General features: G+C 45.0%; 1 protein-coding gene across 2 annotated transcripts in view; it reads left to right on the top strand.

Moving 5' to 3' along the window:
* KSR2 (kinase suppressor of ras 2) overlaps positions 1 to 15110 on the top strand; it is a 306003-nt gene that overhangs the window by 278427 nt on the left and 12466 nt on the right. For both annotated transcript variants that reach the window (XM_060249643.1, XM_060249644.1), the window contains exon 17: positions 10967 to 11098. In XM_060249643.1, coding sequence (XP_060105626.1) covers positions 10967 to 11098 — 132 coding nt within the window. The remainder of the gene's footprint in view (positions 1 to 10966; positions 11099 to 15110) is intronic.

Genomic DNA, 15110 nt, shown 5'->3' with positions numbered 1-15110 from the left:
CCCAAGATGGAGCCATCTCTCGCCTTCCTGCTCAGTTCCTTCCAAACGCAAAGGTAGGTGCACAAAGCCCATTAGTGTGAATATACAGAATAGGACTTGATGAATAGCAGTTTCAGGTAAATATGACTATGTCTCCCCTTGCTCTCCATGGGCAATAGCTGTGGTATGTGTCCTCAATGAATTTGTGTAATTCCCTTTTAAAGCCATCTTGAATTGGTAGTCATTGCCACATCCCCTGAGAATCCTCTATCCTTTAGTGTAAGGAATTTCCTGCCAGTCTGAATGTTTGAGAAGGAACAGGAAGGTTTCTAGTTCTTGTTGAGGAGATACATCTTGAACAAAGTCTATCTGGGATCTGCAAAAAGCTCTGGTGTCCAGAGATTAGATCTTCTGTGGCCTGAATCAGTTGCCTATATTTTGACAACTTGCTTTCTAATTCTGGGATATTTGGGAGTGACAACTTGCCCAAGTTTTTTATCCCTCAGTTCTACAACTCTACTCTGCATAGTCATTTGATATCAGGCCAGAATTTAGCATCCAGAATCTCTTGAGTGTTAATGTTTTTTAAAAGATTTTTTTAAATGCTGAAAAAGTTTGTTTCCAATGTTTATTTGTTTAAAAATGTATTTAATTTTCACATATATGTGGAGACCGGTGGTTGGTGATACCAGATCATATATACAAGAGCTTACATGCATAAAATGTTAGCAAGTGAACTGTGTATATTGTACTTTTGAATGCATATTGGTTGGATGCAGAGCCAGCGGTAATGACCATAGTCACCTTGCACCATGCATTTGCTGGTACACAGTGAACTTAAGTGGGTAAAGACTGGGCTTGATTGAACAGGCAGTTCTTGAATTAGGGCTATCATCTCTGGCATGGGAAATCCCTGGAGATTTGTGGGCGGTGCCTGGGGAGGGCAGAATTTGGGAAGTAAATCAGCAGTGGCATGGGGTCATAGAGTCCACCCTCTAAAGCTGACATTTCCTCCAAGTGAACTGATCTCTGCAGTCTGGAGATCAGTTGTAAATCCAGGGGAACTCCAGGCCTTGCCTGGAGGCTGCAACCCAATGCTTGATATAATCCCAGCAGACAGAGATAGGGTCGAACAAGATGTCTATTTGAGGTCCCTCTACATGATAAACAGAAGCTCTGATATAAATGCATATGTGGCATACAAATGTTATTTTGCACAGGATATGTAGGTCACCCAAGTTCAACATTTCATAACAGAGAGCTTTTGTGTGTAATTCATTGAAGCAAATACTTCAAAGACAGTGCATGGCCCTTAATCCTATCTTTCTTACCCAGCCCTTCACTTACTCGTCCCTCTCTTCCTATCACTTCCCTATAGTCTCACTTCTGCAAAAGATAGTTATCAAACACAAAGTGAGCTGATCCACTGGAGTGTTCTTGCTCTGTCACCCCTTCTTTTGTCACCCAGCAGGGCCCAGGGTCTGCCCCTAGGGTGGCACCCTGCAGTCGGAACTAGCCCCCCCCCCCCCCCCCGAATATGCCCTGCGGATTCAACAAGGCATTTTGCCAGCTAACACAAACAGAATCTACAAACATCTGTCCCGGTGCATCCCCCTCTCATGACTCAGGACTAGAAGCAGCTACGGCACCCGCTGCCTTGTGTTGCTCGTGGGATGCACTATTATGTTCAGCCTTCAGCAGTCCCACTAGCGTTCCAGTCAAAGCACATCTTTTCATTTATTTGTTGTTACTCTGCAGAGTAAATTGCAGGGTCCCTGTGCCAGAAGAGCAAGAAGCATTAATTAGTTGTGGTACGTGGGATCCTTCATCTAAATGACTGGCAGCGCAAGTCTGCCTAGGATTGTGCTGTAAAGAGTAGAGCTGGCTTCTGCTAAGGAAGAAATAAGGAGCTGCCCAATACTTGGTAGGATCAGTGGTCCACATAGCCCAAATAATAGTGGACATTCAGTCAAGGTTGCAGAGACAGTTCTTTCCCATGCCTGCAACTTGAGGTTAGCGGTGTAAGAAAGTTCTCTTTTTCCATTTCTTTTTGTTGTTGTTATCCTGATCCCTTTATTCTTTCATCCTTTTTGAGAGCCAGTTTGGTGGTGTGGTTAAGTGCGCAGACTCTTATCTGGGAGAACTGGATTTGATTCCCCACTCCTCCACTTACAGCTGCTGGAATGGCCTTGGGTCAGCCATAGCTCTTTTAGGAGTTGCCTTTGAAAGGGCAGCTTCTGTGAGAGCTCTCTCAGCCCCACCTACCTCACAGGGTGTTTGTTGCAGGGAGGGCGGAAGGTAAAGGAGATTGTAAGCCGCTCTGAGATTCAGAGTACAGGGTGGGATATAAACCCAATATCATCTTCTTTTTCTTCGGATCCTATCCTCCAGGTGGGGCCTGAGGATCCTCTGGAATTACAGCTCATTTCCAGACTACAGAGATCAGTTGCCTTGGGAAAATGGATGCTTTGGAGGGTGGATTCTATGGAGTGTTCCCCAGGTTCCATCCGCAAATCTCTGGGAATTACCCAACCTGGATCTGGCAACCGTACCCCCCCCCCCCCCCATACCCCATCAGAGGATAGAGAAGACCTGGCAACCTTTTCTTTTTAATTTTTGACCCTTTTTTGTTGCTGGTAGTACTAAATTGTTTCTTTTATGCCACTTTCTCTGTTATGCGTTATTTGTATGCAATCAGCACAAACATAATGTTCTAAAATTGCATGATTTTAATGGGAAAATTCAGTGGAAGGAGACACACTGACTGTGAAACACAGACTCTGGCTGCACACAGGAGAAGTTGAAATCAAAACAGGTTCCCCCTCGCAGCTGAAAGAGCAGGGACAAGACCTCAAAATCCATCCCTACCTGAGCTGCTTCTATTTGGATATGCCAGGAAGGTCTGTGCTTGGCATTTCCGACTCTTATGCAGTCATTCTACAGTTCTTCTAAATTATGGGCTCAACTTGCAAGAGACGATGGATGGCAGATTGCTGGCTAAACAGTTACCTAAAAGCACACAGATTCACAGCTGGAGAAAAGCTAACCAGGCATATTAAGCAAAGAAGTGTTCTCCATTTTTTCCTCTTTTTATTTAGTACTAATCCAAAGAAAGCTTAAGTGAAATTTGTGATCAAACCGCAAAAGATGAATGTTTAAGGTTTCCTCAGTAAGGTGATAAATCTAAATCTAGACAGGACTGTGCAGGACTACAGCTGGGGGCATTTCCAAAAACAATCCCCGTGTGTAGAAAATTAGTTTGCTAGGGAGAAGGATAGTGTAGAGCCCTTCTCCCTTACACACTTGTTTCCTGTGTGCAAAGGTTATGCAAGTCCCTGTCTATAACCTGTAGCCCAGACATAGTGAGAACTTGCCCCAAAATGATTTCTTTTGCTGGGTTTTGAATCTCAGTTCTTGCTTAGACCCCCTGTTTTCAAAGAGCAGCACTGATTAAAGAGATTGCACTGATTTAGAACACATGCCCAAGAGGGAGCTATATTATTGCTTTCCGTTCTCAGTAACGCCATCTATGACTTTAGAGATCTCATCCTACAATTCCAAATGCCATCTGGCTGCGCCAGTTTCACCTGGCTGCAGACCAGTTTCACCCTGCCCTCAAACTCACAGATCCCAAGTTTCATAGAAGAGCCATAAAACCAAAAGTGGGTCTTTGTGATTGATCAGTCTCAGCAAAAATAGGTGATTTTTGATGCCTTCTTAGCTTGCAGGTTAGACACCAGCTTTTCTTTCCCTCCCTCTCCCCAACAAATACCATCCCATTGTCTTTGAATTAAGTCTTAAGCCTCAGAGGATCTCTTGCAAATCCAGTTACAAAAATGCCTTCTCATTGGCTCCTGCTCCTTTTCAAGATGAAAGCAAGCCAGAAAGCTCTACTTTTTTGATGCTTCGTTGCCATCTGTCTGGGACATTGTGTCTTGGAGGAGGGGGGCCAGAAAGTAGTATTCTGTAAATCAGTCCCTCTGGCCTAGGGAGCTAGGTGCCATCCACTGGGAAAGATTTGGCTGTATTATTAAGAAAGTCTGGTGCAGGTGGTGGGGTTAGGTTACCAACCTCCAGGTGGTGGCTGACTGAGATCAGTTGTCCTGGAGAAAATGGCTGATTTGGAGAGAGGACTGTATGGCATTATACCCTACTGCAAATCCAGCCCTCCCTTGGCTCCACTCCCCAAATCCAGCCAGTTTGGTGTAGTGGTTAAGTGTGCAGACTCGTATCTGGGAGAACTGGGTTTGATTTCCCACTCCTCCACTTACAGTTGCTGGAATGGCATTGGGTTAGCCATAGCTATCACAGGAGTTGTCCTTGAAATGGCAGCTGCTGTGAGAGCCCTCTAAGCCCCACCCACCTCAAAGGATGTGTGTTGTGGGATGAAGGGGAGAAGACATAGGAGATTGTAAGCCACTTTGAGTCTCTGATTCAGAGAGAAGGGTGGGGTATAAATCTGCAGTCTCCTCCTCCTCCTTCTATTATTTCCCAGCTCAGAACTGGTTACCCTAGGCAAGGTCCAGGCACTGGGAAGGGAGATATGTATGCTTTTCTGGGTTCCAGGGATGCCCAAAGCAGACTGCAAGTCCATTGCCATTATAAGATCAGCTTATGCTGTTTCAGTAATATTTTATACACTTTTATTTCATGCGATTGTATGGTTGGGATGGGATTGTGTATGCTGAAAGTTTGTGGCAGGCTAGATATATACTTGACCCCAGCACGGTGGAGTTCTTATTCCCCTTCCCATACTTTAAGAGGCGTGGTTATTCTTGCCAGTTGCAAAAGAAACCCTTGGCTGTGCCTGCTGCTTGTTGCCTCTGTATAGCCAAGACTCAGAAACACTAGGAAGCATAAGAAGGTGCCACAGCCTAGCTGTTCCTCACGCAGAAGGCCCCTGGTTCTATTCCTGGCGCTTGTAATAGAAGCGATGTCAAACAGCAAGGTTGGCAAAGTCCTCAGAAAGCTTCTGCCAGGCAGAGTAGACCGTACTGAACTAACTGAATCAATAGCATGACTCACAGCAGAACTATACATGCTGTGCAATTTCTTTACATACTTAACAAATCTATAATGTTGACTGTGATGTGGAGAGAATGGGCTTTCTAACCCATTTCTCCATTGAACACATCAAGCTTCCTTATATTGAAGGAATATAAGGGTAGAAGGAAAGGATATATGTCTAGAGTAGCCAGTTCTGAGTTGGGAAATAACTGAAGGGGGGGCACAGTGGGAGGGCTTCTAGCCCCACTGATGGACCTCCTGATGGCACTTGGGTTTTTTTGGCTACTGTGTGACACAGAGTGTTGGACTGGATAGGCCATTGGCCTGATCCAGTATGGCTTCTCTTATGTTCTTATGAATTAAACCATTGCTCTGTGAAGGTCAGTACTGCCTACTCCAACTGGCCATGGTTCTCCAGGATTTCTGGGGTCTTTCACATCACATCCTGTATGATCCCTTTAACTGGAGACACCAGGGATCGAACCTGAGACCGTCAGCATACAAAGCCGAGGCTCTTCCACTGAGCCATGAATGACCCCTCTCCATCCAAAAGTGTGGAAACCACCCCCACCAGCTGTTTACAGGCACTGGTATTCCCCCCCCCCCCCCCCCAGAATAGAAGAAGCTTAGGAGTGGTGGTTTTCAGCTGGTAAACAGCCTGGGGAGGAGAGGTAAGCAGCTCTGCTCTCCCCACATTGGTCTTTCAATTTAAATAGGAGCCCTGGTTGCTGACTTGTATAAAACAATCACCTAATTACAAGAAGAATATCGCTTTGGACTCCGACTAAGACACATCTGAACTGCGGGTCCTTGGCTGAGCCCATGCTCTGTATGCAGAAAGTCCAATGCCTGATATCTCCAGTTAAAAAGTTCCCAGGTAGATGAAGTATCTCAGGTCTGCACATGGAAGGACTTGTCCTTTTGTCTCCTTCTTCCTCTTTGCTATGAGCGGAGGAGAATCAGGAGCACAAAACTGGAGAGGGAAAGAGGGAGGGGTACCCTTGCACAGCTTAACTGACCTTGGTGATTAATTTAACAGCAGCTGGTAATTAAGAGCCATATGTGTGGCCACAAAGCAACAGGAGTCCCTGGCAGGAATCTGACTCTTCTCTTCTGCTGCTGAGCTCTCACTTGGTTGACCCTCACGGTGAAGCCACATTGGGGTAGCTCCACAGGGGCCCAGTGCTGAGGTGCACCCCAACATGGCAAAGCCACCATGGCTGCTGCTCTTGCCCCGTATCTGGAGAAGGCACAGCTCAGTGGCAGAGCACCTGCTTTGTGGGCAGAAGGTACAAAATCTAATAGTATTAAAAAGATCTTAAGTAGCAAGTGTTTTTTTTTGGGGGGGGGGGGATTCTGTCTTTACTGAGACCCTGGGGAGCTGCTGCCATTCATAGTACCAAATAGGATGGACCAAAGGTCTGACTCTGGGCCTGGCATATGGAGATGTAGGTTTCTTTTCCAGGCTGTGTTAAGGGCACTAATAAAGAGCAGCATTTTCAGCTAACCAATGTTATGTGATGGTTTCTTTTGTTCACTGTGTAAGTAACGTTAGAGAAATCCAGGTTGGAGATTTATACTTTAATTTGGAACTCGTTCCCTCCAGCCTGACCTGTGGTAGTGCTTACAACCAGATGGATGGTAAGGTTATTGCGGAGTGAAGAACGATCCACGTGCTCTGATTTTGTAGTGGGCAATGCCTGCAGTAAATGGCTCTCTGATGTTTCCCTTAAAGACTAGCCAAGATGGCTGTATCAGTGCCCTGTTAATAAGAAGACGACATTGGATTTATATTCCGCCCTCTACTCAGAGTGGCTCACAATCTCCTTTATCTCCCTCCCCCACAACAGACACCCTGTGAGGTAGGTGGGGCTGAGAGGACTCTCACAGCAGCTGCCCTTTCAAGGGCAACCTCTGCCAGAGCTATGGCTGACCCAAGGCCATGCCAGCAGGTGCAAGTGGAAGAGTGGGGAATCAAACCCGGTTCTCCCAGATAAGAGTCCGCACACCTAACCACTACACTAAACTGGCAGAAAGAAAAGGGGGATCTTGAGAAGTGCCCAAGATAAGCCTCTGTGACCTGAATGAGCAGCAAGAAAGAGATGGGTGTGCATACCGGGGTGAGTGAGGAATATGGAAAAATGCCCATAGACATGCATCATACTAAGTCAGCCTTCTGGGCTCAGCCTCTTGATTTCTCTGATTGGCAACAACTCTGCAGTGTCTCCACTGTGTCACATTTTATCTGATCCTTCCTCCAGTGATCTCAGGAGGGCTCTTCCTTTCCTCATTTTTTACTCTGAACAACCTAGTGATGTGTGTTAAGTTGTGAGTGACCCAAAAATTAAAAAGGTAAAGATAGTCCCCTGTGCAAGCACCAAGTTGTTACCAACCCATGGTAACCCATCACGATGTTTTCTTGGCAGACTTTTTGTTATGGGGTGGTTTGCCATTGCCTTCCCCAGTCATCTATATTTTACTCCCAGCAAGCTGGGTACTCATTTTACCAACCTCAGAAGGATGGAAGGCTGAGTCAACCTTGAGCCAGCTACCTGAACCCAGCTTCTGCCAGGATCGAACTCATGTCGTGAGCAAAGCTTGGACTGCAGTACTGCAGCTTACCACTCTGCACCACAGGGCTTTGACCCAATGATTACCCAGTGAATTTCATGACTGCATGGGAAATACAAACATCCATCTCTTTAGTACTAGCCCAGTATTGAAACTGCCATAGCCTTACTCCAATGCCTTCCTGGGACATGCCACAACTGAAGCGACCTTATCCTGAGTCAGATCCCCAAGTTAGTTGTGCTGTGTGACAGCGGGAAGTAGCTGCCTGAAGTGTCAGAATTTGGAAATGCATCACTGAAAATTATCTCCCTGTAGCAATTTGATTTCCCGTCCAGGCCATAAAACATCGAGTTTCCACATCCTCTGCAGTGGCCAAGAGGAAAAGGAAACCTGTATGTATATATTGGCACTGTGATGACCAAGAGCTTCAGACATTCAGAGCCAAGCGCAGGGCTCTTTTTCTAGCAGGAGCTCCTCTGCATATTAGGCCACACACCCCTGATGTAGCCAATCATCCTGGAGCTTACAGTAGGTCTTGTACTAAGAGCCTTCTAAGCTCTTGGAGGATTGGCTATATCGGGGGGGCATGGCCTAATATGCAGAGGAGCTCCAGCTAGAAAAAGAGCCTTGCAAGCAAGAATAACTGGCCAAGGAGAAGCTGGCTTTGGCATTGTCCTCACAGCAACCAGAACATGCGCTTTGGCCTTTCATCTTGAGATTTTAACAAAACTCCTTAGATCATGTAGCAGACAAGAGACTTCTCTAGAGCAGTCAGCTTCAGCTCTCTGTTTTGCAGGTGAAAGGCGGGGGATCCTAACTGATCAGTCACTGAGAGATCACATCCATTTGCTGAAAACTCATTCTCTCCCGCTGTATCGTGGCAGGACAGAGGAAATGGCTTCTAGATGGGGCGAGGAGCAGCTGACAGTATGCCATTTGCAAGAGGGATGTTGGGGTAGGATTCAGCAGCAGAGTCACCAGGCTGATTGGCAAATACATTTAGCAGGGGGCAGCTCATTATAAGATGTGACAAGTGGAATTAGATGGTCTGTCTGCTGTTTGGGAAGCATCTGCCTGTTTAGGAGGGGCAGGAAGGCAAGAAGGCAGCAGAGCAGTGTTGGCGAGGGACTGAAGAAAGTTTCGGAGTTAAGTGGCAAGTTTGCTACAGGAGCATGTACAGGGATAGCCAAAGATGAGCCAAACATATTGGCAATTATGTTGGCATACCTATTTGCATGCCTTGTTTTGGTCAGGAGCTTACAGGAGTGGAGCTCCAGAACCTCTAAATTTTATTGTGCTCTTTCTCCCCGCACCCTCCACCCCCGCAGATACTTGCTTCTAGGCACCCTTGTTCAAACCTGCTGTGAGAATTTTGCTGAACTTTAAGATTTGACAAACTTTGCAATATTTACCCCCCACTCACAAAAAAAAAGGAAAATAACCAAAACATATAAAGCAGGCAGATAGAAATCTTCATCAGGCCACTGTGGCCACATAGGAGAAAGCAACTTAAATGGTATGACGGGAGTAAGATTTTATTATGACAATTCTAATTCAAGAAGCATTTTAAGGTAGATGTTGAGCTGATATAATTTAGTGCACCTTCCAGTGATGCCAGGGGTATGTGACATATGCCAATGAGTTGTCTAATGAGCTCTGGCACCTCTTTTTCTATGAAATCCTCTGGTTTCCCAGAGGATTTGTGCATTGTTGCTGTTAAGCTTTTGAGAGCTAGAACTTTTAAACAGAAAAATACAGAAGGTTCCATGGCAAGCTGCACTTTAAAAACATCTTGTTAATTTTATGTTTGAACATCGACTGCATTGGGCAAACTGTAAGCAGGAAGCGTTCATTTCCCTCTTAATCCAGATGACAGAATTGGCAGTGAAATGATGTTTCATAATGAAGACAGATTTTTGTCCTTGCGGGTTGGGTAACACTGATGATATCAGCTAGAATATGTGGTTTTGTCCCTTTAATAGGTCTCAAAGGGAGAGATCTTGGGGCCATTTATCAGAACCATGACGAGTTGATGATTGCCATTTAAGCTTATTTATCAGTTACCAGTTGCAGACAAAATTGTAACAAACGAAGTTGCACCATATGCCATTCGTGCTTCCTGTCTCTGTTCCCAGTTAATCCACAAAGAGATGCTGAACTGCAGAGAAGACCAGCTGATTTGAATTATTCATTGTCCTGCCCCCGCCCCCCCCCCCATAGTGGTCCTTTTTTATTGCAAGGCATTATTGATATATACAAGAAACTGATGCTGATGACGGTGGAACGCCTGCTGTGTAACATGAAGCGCTGATGGCAATTTTAGCCAATCGATGCCCTGCCTAGCTTTTAATCTGCCAGTTTTACTCTCTAGTTAACATCTGAGAGCCAGCTTGTTGTAGTGATTAAGTATCTGGACTCTTATCTGGGAGAACCGGGTTGGATTCTCCGCTCCTCCACTTGCAGCTACTAGAATGGCCTTGGGTCAGCCATAGCTCTTGCAGATCTGTCCTTGAAAGGGCAACTTTTGTGAGAGCTCTCTCAGCCCCATCTGCCTCACAGGATGTCTGTTGTGGGGGAAGAGGATAACAGAGATTGTAAGCCACTCTGAGATTCAGAGTGAAGGGCATAAATCCAATTTCTTCTTCTTCATCTTCTTCTTCTTCCAAACAAGGTGCAAGAAACCACAGTTTTCAAGTGGTTTCTGTTCATGAAAAGCAGCCACCAATATTGCAAATTTTGGCTGGGGGACAGCAATGATACAGAGAAGTGTTTAAGCTTTTTCCTAGGTTTCCAATTAAAATCCTCCAAAATATTTCCCACCCTCATCTCTTTGTCCACAGTGATTAAGCATCTTGTGTGAGGGGAATTTTCTACACAAATGTTAGTTTCCACATAGGAAACTGGATGTACCCGCATGCATATTCAGTGAGTGCAAATGTGTGCTTTGGTTGTATTGCACCCACTATTAGTTTCCTGATACATGGAATACCCACCTAATAGTGTAAATTTCTGACCATTATGATATGGCATGTTATGACATGGAGAGCCCCAAGAGGAATTCTCAAGTTTCTATGCTATGACTTCCTGCTAGTCTCTATCAAAATGCTCCCCACAACTAACAGGGTTGGCTCAGAGGGTCCAAATACTCTGTTCAGATCCTGTTTGGGACCTCAATTTGGTCAAGCAACTGTTCGATGGACTCAACAGAAGCTGTTTAGCAGCTGGTGCCAGAATGGTAACCATTTTTTTGTCTGACTCCAGTTTCCCCTGTGTATGTGTGTCTTTGTGTGTGTAGAGTTGAAAGAGTGGTGGTGGAGGGAGACAGATCAGTGTGCTTTTTAACTTGTTTTGCACTCAAGTGTAAGGTCAGTATGGACTGACGGAACTGCTGTCCTTTTTCTTTTTTCAGGAGGGAGAATAAACTGCGAATCCAGAATGGTTGGCTGTGCCATCTGGCCCCAGAAATCATCCACCAGCTCTCGCCTGACACGGAAGAAGACAAGTTGCCTTTCTCTAAGCACTCAGATGTCTTTGCGTTTGGGTAAGGGGTCTTTTTGTGCCTATACTGGGGAAATGGAGAGGCATGCCTGAGTGCCAATGTGTTACATTGTTTTATAGAATATTTGTATTTTCATGGTTTGTACTTATGTTGTTAACCAGCCCCAATTGTTGGGGAAGAGGCAGGATAAAAATCTAAATCAGTAAATAAATAGTAAACCAGGACTGCCAATCCATGTGAGCTTGGTCAGTTCTCAGAGCATCTTTTTGTTATCCCAATGAATTGCTCAGATAGAGAAAGGGAAAACATCCTTTTCTGAAAGTGCCCCTGTTGTCTTAGTGATGATATCTCTGCGGAGGTTTTATCTAACTGATCCATTTTCCCGCACGCCACCATGGTGGGCACCTTAAGAAGTGCAGCTTTAAAGTGATTAGCTTATACCCATTTCTTATCTGATAAGGTCATATGACAATTAAGCCCAGCACTGATTTTGTGTAGCCTTTTAGCTCAAAAAAGTAATCAAGGGACTTTTAAAAAAATCAGAATAAAGCATGGACACTTAAAAAAAGAAGAAGCTTGTATTGGAGAAACGCTGCTCCTTCTCCCTTCATGCATCAAGTCCTGGGTTTTAAAACAGCTGCATTTTTCTGTTTCCTTATTCTGAGTAAGACCATAAGTCTATTATGGTCAGTATTGTTCACTCTAAGTGGCAGCAGTTCTCCAGGGCCTCACATCACCTGTTCTTTGACCCTTTTAACTGGAGCTGTTGGGACAAGCATCTCAGCTTGTCACTCTGAGGGCGCAATCAAGATAACAGAATCATAGAGTTGGAAGGGACCTCCAGGGTCATCTAGTCCAACCCCCTGCACAATGCAGGAAATTCACGAATACCTCCCCCTAAATTCACAGGGTCTTCATTGCTGTCAGATTGCCATCTAGCCTCTGTTTAAAAGCCTCCAAGGAAGGAGAGCCCACCACCTCCTGAGGAAGCCTGTTCCACTGAGGAACCTATCTAACGGTCAGGATGCTCTTCCTAATGTTGAGCTGGAAACTCTTTTGATTTAATTTCAACCGATTGGTCCTGGCCCTACTTTCTGGGGCCACAGAAAATAATTCCACACCTTCTATACGACAGCCCTTCAAGTACTTGAAGCTGGTGATCATATCACCTCTCAGCCTCCTCTCCAGGCTAAACATCCCCAGCTCCTTCAACCTTTCTTCATAGGACTTGGTCTCCAGACCCCTCACCATCTTTGTCACCCTCCTCTGGACCCGTCCCAGCTTGTCTATATCCTTCTTAAAATGTGGTGCTCAAAACTGAACACAATACTCCAGGTGAGGTCTAGAGCAGAGTAAAGTGACACCATCACATCATGTGATCTAGACACTATTCTTCTGTTGATACGGCCCAAAATTGCATTTGCCTTTTTAGCCACCACATCACACTGTTCAGCATATGGTCCACTAAGACCCCTAGATCCTTTTCACACATACTACTAATACAAGTCTCCCCATCTTATAGCCATGCATTGAATTTTTCCTACCTAAATGCAGAACTTTACATTTATCCCTGTTAAAATTCATTTTATTAATTTTAGCCCAGTTTTCCAGCCTGTCAAGATCATCTTGAATCCTGTTTCTGTCTTCTACTTTATTTGCAACCCCTCCCAATTTAGTATCATCTGCATATTTAATAAGCATTCCCTCTATTCCTTCATCCAAATCATTTCAGACCCTAACAGCATTTTAAAATCCCTTTAAAATGGTGGCAGCATCCCCTGTGGTGGACATGAGGGCATGGTCACATCTAGCTTTGGCCCACACACTCTCTCTAAGGCTATAATCCTAAGGACTTTTTCCTGGGGGTAAGTCCCATTGAATAATTTTGAGTAGACCTACTTGGGCTTTCTCTCTGCATCCAGCATTCTGTTTCCCATGATGATCAGCTACAAACACTGTGACAATAGTGTTCAGAGGGCTGGGAAGACCTGAGTTCAAATGCCACAACAGTCACAAAGCTTACCGAATGACCTTGCACTAGACGTTCTCTGTCTCACAGCTCACCGAAAGGTGGTGAGAAGTGAAAGAAAGAAGAACTCGGTGTGCTCTCCTGACTTAATCAGAGCAAAGGGAAGGGTTATAATGATGTGACTGGTATTTCCAGGAAGCCTGCAAGCAATCAGCTCTCTTGAATCAGCTTCCCCATCTGGTTTGTCCTCCAGCCACTGGTATTCAGAGTTACAGCTACTTGGTAGGGGTCATAAGGGCTCACCTATCCCAATATCCTGTTTCCTACAAAGGTCAGCCAGAATTCTTCCAGGAAGTCCAGGAGTTGGAGAGGAAGGTCCTATTCTTTGTCCCCCCGCAGTTGGTATAGGAACACATACTGTCTTTGAATCTAAGGTGTTCTATAACAGAACTAAAAAACAAATAAACTTGCCCCCTAAAAACTGTCTGCAAAGCTAAGCAAGGCTGTTAACGACAGGACGTTTTGGAGGACATTAATTCGTAGGTTGCCACAAGCTGGAAGCAATTTGATGGCACTGAACACACGCACATTCAGGTTTTTTAATACCTCAGATTACTGCAAAGCAGGGCTTTTTCATAGGGAAAGGCCCAGCAGGAACTAATTTGCATGTTAGGCCACACCCCCTGACATCACCATTGTTCCACGCAGGGGGTTGTAGAGAAAGCCCAGCGGGAGCTCATTTGCATGTTAGGCCACACCCCCTGACATCACCATTGTTTCACAGGTTTTTTTGTAGAAAAAGCCCAGCAGGAGCTCATTTGCATATTAGGCCACACCCCCTGACACCAAGCAAGCCTGAAATACGTTCCTGCTCAAAAAAGTCCTTTTGAAAAGCAAAAATAAAAGTAATTTTGGTAACCCCAGAACACTTTTATTATTTAACCAGTCCCTCTATAACAACCTTTTTGTTTTGTTTGACATTCCCTAACTGTTATTGAGAAGGCTGCATGGTATAGCCTGATCTTGTCAGATCTCAGAAGTTAAGCGGGGTCAGTACTTGGAAGGGAGACCACCAAGGAAGGTTCTGCTGAGGATGGCATGACAAACCACCTCTGCTTCTCTCTTCCCTTGAAAGCCTCTTGCTGGGGTCACCATAAGTAGTTTGTGACATGACTGCACTATACACACACACACAAAGCATAAGTCATTAAAGCCAGCTGACACAACAGAGGTCTATGAAATGGGTCAGTTACAAACTGAGCCACAGTTCCTGGAAATACATTGCACGCATGTGGACATTTTCTTATGACCTTTATTAACAGAAACGTTTATTAGAAGCAAGTTCCACTCATAGGAAACAAGCATCTTCTTTTTGATGGCATGTCTGAGAGAGAAAATAACCTTGTGGGGGTCTGTCGATGGAAAACATATGCAGAGGCAAACAAGTTAATTGTGACTGGTTGCAGCCCTCAGAACGCAGAGGCAGCTGAAGGGGCGGAAAGAAAAATAAGAGGTTGTTTTCCTTGAAGGCTGTCTCCCAATATTCTTTAGAAGACTCCTCCTTTTTGCATGTTGAAAAGAGGGACAGCCACAGACATCAGTTCATTGAAGTGCAAACAACACAAATCACTTTCCATTGACAGAGACCTTTGGCGGCCTGAGAAACAAACTTGTTGATGCTGGTGCATGTTCCCTGCACTGTGGGCATCTCTTTTCAGAAATCTGTGGGAAACCCATACGTTGATTGTGGCAATAACACATTGTCCAAAGGCAGTGACTGACTACAATTTCCTACTGGAGAATATGAATGCTGATGTAGGACAGCAGTTAAGAAAGCAAGCTTCAAGACTGTATGTCCCTGGTTTGAATTTTGCTTTTGCTGCTTACTGCAGTCACCCCTAGCGCCCTTCTATGGGTTTCCTGGTGCCCTCTTGCTCCTTCCCCAGTCTTTGCTTTCCTTCACCTCCTTAGAGTAGAAAGCACTTGGGAATAATCCAGAAGGACATAATCTTTTCTGTAGCCACTTTCCACCATAGAAAGATTCTTGGCTTGCAGCCTCGTAATATTTGTGATTGGTCCACTTAG

Source organism: Heteronotia binoei, chromosome 11 (genome assembly GCF_032191835.1).
Source record: "Heteronotia binoei isolate CCM8104 ecotype False Entrance Well chromosome 11, APGP_CSIRO_Hbin_v1, whole genome shotgun sequence".
Taxonomy (NCBI): Eukaryota; Metazoa; Chordata; class Lepidosauria; order Squamata; family Gekkonidae; genus Heteronotia; species Heteronotia binoei.
The sequence above is the reverse complement of the archived record's forward strand: the minus strand, read 5'-3'. Positions and strand labels throughout refer to the sequence as shown.